This window comes from Dendroctonus ponderosae, unplaced genomic scaffold (genome assembly GCF_020466585.1).
Source record: "Dendroctonus ponderosae isolate FM_Combo_2020 unplaced genomic scaffold, Dpon_F_20191213v2 Dpon_F_20191213_3, whole genome shotgun sequence".
NCBI classification, from domain to species: Eukaryota; Metazoa; Arthropoda; class Insecta; order Coleoptera; family Curculionidae; genus Dendroctonus; species Dendroctonus ponderosae.
The window spans coordinates 17316875-17328875 of record NW_026018508.1 but is presented as its reverse complement, the minus strand read 5'-3'; the positions used below and the strand labels follow the sequence as shown (position 1 = coordinate 17328875).

Sequence of the window (12001 nt, the reverse complement as noted above, 5' to 3'; positions counted from 1 at the left end):
AAACGCGATTACGAGACTAATTAATTAACACAGTAAAAACGTTAATACCTTCGCCTTATATAAAAACTATTGAGAAAAAGCGGGCACTTGGTCTGATTCCGTCCGCATAAACGCACCAATAATACATACCAAATCGCCCCGCAAGTTCTCCGTACTGTCGGATCGTGAGCTCGAAAAGTTCCTGATCCCAGAAGCCTCCAGACTTCTGGGATCCAAGGAATGACTGCGCGGTTTCTGGAACGGGATGTCATAACTGTTTTTGCTTTTCATCCATCGAAAATAACCGGACATTTTGCGCTTTCACATTCACTTGAGCGTCACTTTGTTTCTAGTGCCTTTTACGGTTGGAAGATTACATTGAGACACTTAAACTCACAGCAGAAAATCTGCAAAAATTTCACGCCAGCACATAGTTGGTGGTTTTTTAATTTGTTTTAGTGTGAAGTACAGGCTTCGACTGTCGCACTTTGGTAATAACAGCGAAGCCATCAATGATTCTAATAAAATCGTCAATACATTACCATGCGGCGATAATTGTGGATTCAAGACCAATTTATTCCAAAATTCAGTCTAAATATTCTTAATAGGAAAACCTAACTTTATCATTACTGCGACTACATAGATGACTGGTAAATACAAGCGCGATTGGCATAAAAATCAAAATGTATCAGCTCTTTTCAGGTAATTCTCAATTTAGGTCTGATTTAAGTATTTAAAAAAATATATGTTATTGCGCGCATTGAGCAGAAATTTTCTTCGATTGTCGACATAAACGCATACAACTTGCAAAAAATCTGGGCATTGCTTCCTAAATATTTCCACTTATGCAATCACCTATAAAAGCAGCATTTTCGACTGATTAATCAATTAAAGTGACACGGGAAGCCCATTTTATGCCGCCAATTATTTGATAAAAATTGGCACCAACACAAACTACCTACTATTATTATTTTGCACGCTCATATAGCATTTATTAATCAGCTCGATAATAAAAGGAAAGTTTTCGGTCGCATTTTTGATGTAATTCAAATCACTCACTGAATATTTTTACATTTATCATTTCGCAAAATGATAAATAACACAGCACATTTTACATGGTAAGCCGCAATTGATCGATGTCCTGGAAAACTCTGCATAGAAACATGTTTTCGCGTTAATTGCCAGTATTTTTCTGCGAAATCGTCCTGATATGGAGACACATCTTGTAAATAAAATTGGGATTTAGTCTGAGTTGATTGTTGCTTTCAGTAAGGCAATTTCTAATCATGTGGTGAAATATAATTAATTGGGTTCCACATTATGGCATTTTACAGCCAATTGGCTTGTCAGAGTTATTATACTCTTACTCAACAGAGATAGTTGCTGATAAAACCAATTGGCCTCAAAAATTTAAATATTTTTGAGGCCAGTTACATTGTCCGAAAATTTTACAATTTTTCATCACTTATTATAACATCATTCGGATTCTTTGATAAGAGGAATTGGAAATTGCTGATAACTAATAATCGAAAAATTCTACAATTTACAGCTGATAATTGAGTAATGAAAAGGTGTGAAATTGATCAGTTAGTTCTCCTAATCGAACACGCTGTTCATATGAGCATGGGTTTAAACAAATCCGGCATTATCAGCTCGAATTGAACAATGACTTCCAATAATTCACAACATTTACATAAAACGCCTACGATAACCTTGGAATCTGTTGATTTTTGAAAATTTATGATTGTTTGGAGATTACGAGCTTTGACAACGTGAGCTCAACAGGAGAAGCAAGAAGTGAAAATTCCACTGAGTCTAGATTGTTATTCAAACAGTTTATCATCAATTATAAAAACAAGTAAATAGGAAAAAACGGGATTAAATCTAAGTCATAAAAATGTTGAAAGTCGAAAGGTAATCAAGTTTGTTTGCCATTTGCGCTTAAATTAGTGTTATAGCGAGTTATTCCATTTGCCGCGAAAAACTTGCAAACCGGATTTCTTTGGAAACTCGATGGCAAAAACTCTAGTGAACTCTGAGGTCAATTACTATTTTCCAATGCTTTCTTTTAGAGATAATGTCGCAGGTTTACTTGACCTTCAGATTCAAGATCAACGGGATCGCGAATCACATGCCACATCTGTTCAATTAGTGATTTCCAAAATTAAATTTTCTAGCTTTGGCAAAAATATAGACGCGTAATTGCGATAGGACAAAGCCAAGATTAGCCTGATATACCCAAGAATTACCGTATTGATATCCGATAAAACCACCAAACATGTGACCGTGGAAACTATTGCAAAAACCGGCGGGCAAAGTGGACTGGAGTGAACTTAACTACGTAGTCAAATCACAAACTTCACCATTTTAAACTGGAACACTGAGGAAAGTTTTCAAAAAGAAACAGCTTAGAAAAATAGTGAAACCTAATTTGGGCGCCTGTTATCAGCATGCCGCGCGCGTCCCACTTGATAAACCGACTCGAATTTGTTGCAAACAGAAAGATTTTTGCTGCCATCCTGTTTTCTTGCGTCACAACGAAACAGCTGACTGTCTGGGTGAGTGTAAAGGTAAAGGACACCCATTAACAACACAGTTTTGGAAATTTTATCGGTGGGAGGAAAAAAATTACGAATTAACCATAATTACTTTCTCGCATAAAAAATCGCCCATTTATGACAGTTTTAGGCAAAAACTGAATATGCACTGTTTGGAAATTAAGCAAATCTTGCCAAAAGCTAATATTTATTACTGTGTTGAAGTTTTTCATAAACCTGCCGCAACAAACCGGCGCATTCGCCATAAAATACCTATCGGAACAATGCTTTCCGTATCCTAAAAATAGCAAATACTGACCTTTCTTCGCTCATCCGGAGTGGGGGTGCCATGGGATCGATTCCGGAAGATATCCATCACCTTCGTCATGGGGCTTCTGGTTGACGATGCAGCTGTAACCGTATGATAATACATGTTGTCGCTATCTCGGACCGGATGGGCCGATCCGTCTCTGGGGCCCTTAGGTCGGCCCTGAGCAAATGCCGCTTGCTGAAAAACAACCAACATTTTAAAGGCATTTAACATTTAAAAGCAATTCAAATAGCAATAAGACAGCCTATGCGATTATAAGCGTTATATTGATGGAATTGAGAAAAAAACTATTTTGGGCAAAAATCCTGCCCGAAACCAGCACCGGCGCTAAAAAGTCTACTAAAGCACTAAACTAGTTAACGCCTAAAACCAAAAGCAATAATCAAGCAAAAAAATGTAAAATTTACAACCGTTTGAGGTGTATATTTTAACTCGCAGAATAACCTAAAAAGAATAAATAAAAAATAATAATTGCAGTCTCTTCCAATAGATTTCCGCTTTACCTTTTCTTTCTTTCGTTTCTCCTCCTCGCGCCTACGCTCCTTCTCTTCTTTCCTCCGTCGCTCTTCCTCGCGCTTCTCCTCTTTCCTTCGGTCTTCCTTACGCTCATCGCGCCTGATAATTTCCTCTTCGGACTGGAACGTGGGCTTGTTTCTGCAGTACAGAAATCAACGTGTTTAAAAAACATCATTTCCTATTGACTGAGTGATACGAAGCTGAGAAAGTGTTGTGGATATGATATAAAAAACATATTTAACGAGCTGCTAATGTTGCCAAATATTTAGATTCAAACGACTGAAAGTTTACTTTTAGCAAAATATTAGCGTTTTCTTTTAGTATTTATTTACACTCAAAGCAACCACGTCACAGGATATCGATAAATGCGCCAACGATGGGAACTTTCAATACTTATATTCATTCGGGGTAAACAAACGAAATCAATGTTTTGAATTCATATTTTTTAGCAATTTTTCCATAAACTCACCTAAAAATATCCATAACTTTCGTCATCGGGCCCCTATTGTTAGCTGCAGTAACCGTGTGATAATATCTGGTATCGGAACTGTCTGGAGCAACCACCGGATGAGCAGATCCGTCCTTTGGAGCTTTTTGTTTGGCGTGGATGAAACCAGTGTGCTTGAGAGAAATATGAAATGAAGCTCAACAATTCGCGGAACGTTTCAATGCCTCCATTATAAAAAAAATGGGTCGCAATCTAGCTTGAATCCACTACGATTATCAATAAACGAATCGAAACACAATTTGTCTGGCCTAAACAAAAACCACTCAAAGCTGAAATTCCTGAAATGTGTATCAGGAAATTTTATCGCTTTGCCGATTGTTTGCAGGCGAAAAGTACTGCTATCGGCATTGCATGACTGGCATTTCAATTAAAATATGTTTGGTGCAACTTTGTAAGTGGGCATCATAACCGTTGGAAACATACTATGGACGTAGGAAATATTCCGAAGCATTTTCTGCAGTGAAATTCTGGTTAATTAATGCTATGAAAACAGTAATTTCTAGCACAATGAGACGTGTACCGCCCTCGGATTGAAAGGTCGAACATTGCATGTTAAGCTCCACAAAATGCACATATCAGACCATTTTGCGACTCTACTGGACGAGACAAAGGCAGTTTGAGTTTTACCATAATATTTGAAAAATATTGTCCAGACTTTGGTTGCGAGAACCCAAACATTTATCAAACACACAACCCACTTCTAACCCAGTTAAATTGCCAGCTACTCAATGTTAAGTCCTACCACCATCTACAACCCCACTTTGTTAAAATTTGCCCATTATGCCTAAATATTGAGGAGTTTTAGCTGAACTTACCAACATTGCAGCCTTCATCGACGCCATAAAGGCACTTCCTTTTCGCTTACTATCGTCCGAATTCGATCTACTCCTGGATCCCTCTTTCTTCGGAGTGGCATCATCCGATTTTCGACGCTCAGCAGAATTCGATCTACAGAAAACTTTTCATTGGACCAAATAAATAGCTTTTATCTGCAATCCCTTACCTAGATGTTGACCCACTTCTACTGCCGCTTTGCGCTTTGTCTTTTTTCCCATCGGGTTTTTCTGCCTTTTTCAATTTGGACTTTTCCTGTTTGTCCTTTTTCGAGTCCTTGGCACCCCATGTTCCAGACCTCGACCTAGGCAAAGTGTCGGCATCTTCCCCCGATAGAGTCGGGAGCGGTTGTGAGCCCAGTTCCTGTAGGATAAGTTTTGTAAAAACCACAACTGGGATTTATTTCGATATATCACATTTAATGAATGATGTGGGCAACAAAAGGACTAGTTGTTCGCAAATAGAGCAAGATTTCACTGGATTAATTTACTTAATCCCGGCAAAAACAATCGAAACAGCACTTAGGGAATGAGTGTTCTCATCTATGTATCTAGGCGGTAATAAATCATAAATGTAATCATTCTGGTAAACACATTATTTTTATATTGGCGAAGCAAATATGTGTATTACCGGTTGTAAATCATACTTGGAGAGAATTAAATTTTCACCATTCTCATAAGCAGACAAAGATATCGCGATTATTTTCCACAGATTACTGAGTTTAAAACCATTAAATTTACCTTTGGCAAGACTCGCATTACCAATCACTTGAAACCAACCGATTCCTGGCTAGAGAAATCGGGTACTAATTGCCGAATGAATAGAGTCTAACTTGAAATTCAGTGTTTATACAGCCATTTAACAACTTTTCCGAACAGCGGTTTATTTGAAGTCAACATAAACCGAATCGAAGAACAATACAACTTAAAGATACCGAGGGAAACAGTTACAAATTACGATGCGCTCCAATAAGTAAATGTTAATTTGTTTAGTGAATCGATTAGTAATTTATTTGCAACTGATAACGTTGTTTGCAAAGGATAACCTATGCACTCTTTAATTAGTGTGTTTGGAGTTTTTATGAGCAAAAATCGCAAAGCTGGCAGTGGGTCTAGACCGAGCAAACAGAAGCTCGTAATTTTCATTTCGACGCGGCCCGTTATCTTTTGGCAATTTATAATATTATGTAACAATTACCACAAGTGGCGTTTAATGAATAATTTTAACATTTATGAATAATGAAATCGTTGTTGATGCTTAGTCAATGTTAATTTGTAATAAAACACGATGACTGAACCTGGCCTGATTATTTACCTACACTTTCCGAATGTTAACACTGGAATTGACGATTTCTCAAAGTAAATAAAATAATTATAAACATTGCTAAATACAAAAACGTAGATAAATTGCCCGGTTTAAACAAGCGTGACGAGTATTCACCGACAAATCAAATAATTATTCTAAGAGCATGTAGAAAAACAATGAATGCAACATTTGATACCTTTCGCCTGCACAATGTTAATGTTTCCTCGATATTCTCGTCCAAATGCTTGAGAAACATTTGCCGTAACATGCTGGCACTGAAGAAACCACAAAACGCGCGACAAACCAGCGAATTAGGAAATAATTTCTAGAACCGTAGGTACATGAAATTATCTTTATTAGAAGATATCCTCATTGGGCGATCAGACAAAAAGCGCCACTCAGGGGAATAAAAAGTGCAAGTAGAAAAATGCACATCAAGTGAAATATCAAGCAGCTTAGATCAGGCGAGATCGAGTGAAAATGACCCGCAGTTTCAACGGCTTGGAACTGAAAAATCGTGTATTATGACATAAGTTTTTATTTCTTCACATCTACATTGCCTGAAGACTTAACCAGTCCATAATTGGAAATGCACACGAACGATTCAGATAATCGATGATAAAATCAGCATCTTGAAGCAATTGCCGCCGGTTTTATGCGAATTTGCCCGGACTAGCAAGCAGAACTGGCTTAACAATTGAATTACAAACTGAAAGCGTTTATATAAATTAATTCGTTTTGCTGATGACAATATATAAGTAACCGATATGGAATGGAATTACGGTCATTTGCGTGTGTTGTCTTTCGCAGGACTTGTATTATTGAATCGTTTTAACAATTCTCAAACGAATTTACTGTCCTGCTTTGAAGAATGGTGCAATTGGAACGCTCGTGCTTGAATGAGCGCAAAACACAAGCTATTAGACTGATGACGCAAAGCTCAGATCGAAACTAATTACAATGCAATCAATATATGTAATTAAGTATAATTGGGGCAAACGACACTCCTGCTATTTTCCTGCGAAATGGCCAGGATTCCGGGAAAACCAGGTGAACTTTAAATGGGCGTACGGATGACAAAATGCCCTCGAGTGTGCATTTGATAATCGCTTTTGAGATTGCACTTGAATAACTCGTAAAAATAGACTTCGATTATTCACAATTCGTCAAATTTTATTTAGAGGAATATTTATGAAAACCGCCATTGCTTACCTAGTAGCAAGTTTCTCGAATAATAAAAAATGGTCTGCACGGATTGGAAACAGCTAGAAGCTTACCTGGAACTTCGCATCAAAATCCACATTTTCCCGATTGACTTTGCAACAAGTCTTAATAAACAATTCGAGTGCAAACGAAAGTACCAACATACTTTCAAGCTTTGTTTGGCGAACCCACTGGCCGGAATCAAGTTCGATCGCTTTGTCACCCATTGATTGATTAATATCGATAAATGTGCGAAATAATCCCATTCATGGGGCGCTGATTGCTTTGTTCGAAAAATCTAATCGCACACGGGAGATGTACTTCCCGCTGAGTATAAACAATTCTGAAATAACCAGTGAGAAAATATCAAGAAAACAGTTTGCGGAAAATACAACAACATGGCTTAGAGAAGCTGCATAAAGCATGGGAAATTATTAACGTTTTTTCAACACTTTCTCCTATTTTTTTGATGTAGGTGTGGACCAGCTTATGATATTGTGTTACAATGCCAGATATTTATTGTTGTTACGAAGAGGCAACACAAAACCGTGCATTTTGTGAATCAGACTCCTTAACATTCATGAAATATGCGATCGGATGACACAAGAATTATTTTTACAAGTTTAGTATATATGTACATAGGTGGTCATAGGATACCGAAATATGCCCAGTACCTCTGGTGGCGATGATGTGTTTTTTTCTTCGCTTCTTGCAAGTTGATGGATATTTTGTATAAAAAAAATATTTTTCGTCTCAAGATAACCGATTTATAATAGCTGGGACGACGCTGCTCTAAAGTGTTCTTTACTCACTCTTGTCCCACCCAGCTAATCCACGTAATTTACAGGCCCATCAAATGCACGTAATGTCCCACCAACGCGGAAATAACAGTCCTTGAACCAGATTTTATTTCATTAACTTCAGAATTGCCGGAGCGCTTAATTTTAATTATCTCCATCAAGATGTCCGCTTATTAATCCGCAAATTGGACGAATTCCGCAAATGTTATGGGCAAAGTTTGAAAAATTGATCGCTAGCAGCAAATGACTACACGCATTTATTCGAATAAAGAAAGCACTTTGCTTTAAAACTCCTCACTTTGTACTTCTGCGACCAAAAAAAAATCTAAAGCCAACTGACCTTACCTGTATGGGTATTAACGCAAGCTAAATTCCCATTTAAACAAACACCTTTCAATTTGCGTGATTGTGTTTTGTCGACAATTTTTCAAGTATAGTTTTGTGCTATAGTTTTGTGGTCACTCCGTACAACAAATAATGCAAATTGAGGAAAACCATATATAATAACAAGCGTTGAGTTAGAGATGACATTGAGTACGACCCGTATTTACAAGGTATTCAGCCATTGGCCAACCTTATTTAAATTCACAATAAATAAGTTTATTAATTAAGTAGATGGAAATCTACTATGAACAACAAAACAAACATGTTTTCATTAATATTCAATGATAAGTGCTGATCAAACAACTGTCGAGTATCAGTTCCACTATACTTACTTTTTTCTTATCCGTTTCGGGTCTTTTCACCCAAATATCCTCGACGACTTCAGAACAGTCCACTGTGGACGAGCTGGACGTCTGACTCCTCATCTCAATGAGTGAGGAGTCAAAAAACCTGGTGTCATAATGCGGACTAACCAGGGGACTTTTATTGTTAAATATATTGTAAGCGGGCATCCTTTTCGTCTGCGAGGGCACAGCACCCACAGTGTTACTTTGCCGGTACTGTTGCCTAGAGGCAAATATCTTCGCCACCTCCGTCATGTGCTTCTTCTTGTTGCCCTCGTTGGCCGAACTACACTCTGTCGCTGGGACAGCGCTATTGGAATTATCAGCAGCGGAAATATCCGGATGCTGTTTAGTCTTGACTATCACGAATTTATGCGATGGTCCAGTCACAGTATCTATCACAGACGTTTTAGAACTACTTGACGACTCGGACAGCGACTTATCACTGCCGCTGATCACGGAGGCGTTGGATGAAGGCACTTCGTTCTGCAAGCACAAAGTTCACTTGCAAACTGCAGAAGAATTTTTAAAGCCAAACTCGGATGCGTTCATGCTTGGGCTCAGTTTACAGTCTAAAATGAAGCCCAACTTTTCAAACACTCGATAGATATTGGCGTGACCAAACTAAGAACTTTATCACGGAAAATTGGGAGATTGAATGAAGCAAGTGAAAAAAGAATTGAACTTGTAAGGAAATTGACGATAAAATTAAGGGATGAAAGAGATGAAATGCTAATAAACGCGCAGCTAGGAGCCCAATCAACAAGTCAATCAAATATGCAATTTCAGTGTTCTAATGAGGCTGGAATGCGACGGTGGTTTGGAGAATAAATAGAAACAGTGGGTTTATAGTTTGGACTAGGTTGATAAGAATGTTCTTTTCTATGTAACGCCTCAACAATCAAAGAACTTTTGATCAATTCGCCAAATAAAGCTAATTTTTTCAAGAACCTTTGCCTAAGGATCCTCCGGAAAAGGTTAAGTAATAGATTCATCTTTTTAAAGTAGCTAGTTAGTGATTATAGTGGATCTCACTAACCAAAGCCTATGCAACTATTTGAGACTTTACCCATGCCATGAACGCATCCGAAATGAACGGTTTCGGCGCCTACCGATTGATCCTTTTTCTCGTCGTCCTCATCCTCCTCTCGACACTGAGAGAGACGACGAGCACTAGCACCCATCAGTCTTGAAGGCAAGCTGTTGCTGTGATTTTGAAAGTAGCGCTGGAAGAATGAGGAGCCCGCATCCTCACATTGCATCACCTCCTTTAGGTCAGAATCCTCAAAGTCGCTTTCATCCGAAGAAGGTTCACTAGGGTAACGGATTGCTGGCGGCTTTGTCATGCTTTCTGATGTCTCCGTCTGAGATTCTTGCTGAGTAACCAAATGAGTAACGTCAGTTTCCATCTGTAGGTGACAATTGTCTGGTTGACGAAGGTTGTGCATGTGAACAGTGAGGCTACAAAATGGTTTAAAAGGCGCTCAAAACATCAAAAGGTTGTCCAAGTTATCCAAGTAATTATCGAAGCCAGATGTTGACTTGATGATTAACCACATCAGGCTGAGAAATACTAGTCATTTTCTAGTGCAAAACATACACTTAAATTTCCATAAAAATGCATGAAGAAAGCAGGCAATTCGTTTCAATTATAACGTTGTATTAGATTTGTTCTTGCACCATAAACACGAAAAGATATTTAATAATTGGAAAGCGCGCGGAGAATGGAAGATAATGCAAAAGTTAGTTGCATTTTCATGCGAATCTACCTTTGTAGGTATATTTAATGACTGAGTACGCGGTTGCTTCCCACGTGCGAGTATCACTAACATGTGAAACATTTAATTTATAATAATAATAATAATAATACAAAGTCAACGTTGATTATTGGGGATCATCTTTTTGGCACAGAGATTTTGCATTGTGGACTCTGCGAGTCTAATTTTAATTTAGCGGTGGAAAAAACTGAGTGACAAGCAGTCTACTGCTTCGTACTCATAACGGCCAAAAAACATTAAGTATGCCAACAGCGTTATTTCCGAATTTTATCAGTCACTGCCAAATGTTCCCATTGAAATATGTGTATAATTAAACCACCTACTAATTTTCACATGCCTAGATACTGGCGAAATGCAGAAATTTCAACAAATGTTTGATGGATTTCATCAAAATGCCAACTGTTCCAATAACATTGAAAAATGCAATAAAAACGTCTTCAATTCTATTCGCTCGACGCTTAATGACAAGGTGCTACCTACTTTGGGATTAATCAAGAAAATTGCAAATTGGAACTGGAAATGTTTCAAATGCTGTACAATAGCAACCACATGCAACAGATCACGTTATTCTCTAGCTTATTGCTAGGAATACATAGGCAATGTCTATTTTGAGAAACTAACAATAATATTCCAGTCAGGATTAGGACAGAATAATCCTCAAACATTTCCGATATTAGCTACATTTTGAATCATTTATGATTTGCTTTCGAATTACATTCGTATCAGGCAAATTAATCAAATGGGACTTAGAGGCGGTATCCAACAAGCATTTCTCGAGCAAAACTATATGAATGACAAAATACCTAATCATATAAGCTGATTATGAGTAAGTGATAAGAGCCACAAATACAGAACTAAGAAAAAAGAGTCATTATGGCTTAATGGCAATTAATTAATGGTACCTACTTAGGTACTTACTCTCAATCCATTCAACTGTTATAAAATCGCGGTTCACAATCACTTCTAAAGGATTTACCAGGATAAAAACTAGCAAAAGAACAGGACATTTCCTAGGTTTAAAAACCATTTCGTGAACAAATATGAAGCAGCTTGTTGCTCGTAGTTTCCTCACATAACAAATGCCATTCCAAATTTTTTATCAGTACTTAATTAATAAAATATTTAAAAACAATACCATTTATCGATACTGATTAGTCTACTCAGCTCAATTCAAAGCCCCTGCATTAATCTCCAACACTGTGATGTTTTCTTTAGAGCTGCAGAATTGATTTCGATTATTTTCGTACCCAAACCGAAGTTTTATCAGTGAAAAAGGCTCTCACAAAACACATTTTTATACCTAATAGCCCCTACAGGTAATCTATTTCGGGTCATTTGCTAATTTAAAAGACATTTCGCAATAAAACCCCCTTGAATGTGATGATTCATTGTTTTATAGAGAAAAGCGCACTTCCCCGCAGGCAGTAACTTATAGATAAGTAAAAAATTGTGATTCAGGCAAGTGCATTTTATGCCAATCTC

General features: G+C 37.6%; 1 protein-coding gene across 6 annotated transcripts in view; it reads right to left on the bottom strand.

Annotated features, from left to right (window-relative positions):
* LOC109539842 (5'-AMP-activated protein kinase subunit gamma-2) overlaps positions 1-12001 on the bottom strand; it is a 45019-nt gene that overhangs the window by 31983 nt on the left and 1035 nt on the right. The window contains exons 2-8 of one of the 6 annotated variants that reach the window (XM_019907880.2): positions 9854-10117; positions 8730-9227; positions 4875-5068; positions 4687-4819; positions 3833-3984; positions 3351-3501; positions 2836-3024 (exon numbers count right to left, since the gene is read on the bottom strand). In XM_019907880.2, coding sequence (XP_019763439.1) covers positions 2836-3024; positions 3351-3501; positions 3833-3984; positions 4687-4819; positions 4875-5068; positions 8730-9227; positions 9854-10087 — 1551 coding nt within the window. In that variant the 5' untranslated portion in view covers positions 10088-10117. Of the gene's footprint in view, positions 1-2835; positions 3025-3350; positions 3502-3832; positions 3985-4686; positions 4820-4874; positions 5069-5445; positions 5631-7287; positions 7393-8729; positions 9228-9853; positions 10203-12001 lie in introns of those variants that run through there. The other 5 variants (XM_019907879.2, XM_019907878.2, XM_019907882.2 and 2 more) reach the window with 5 other exon arrangements.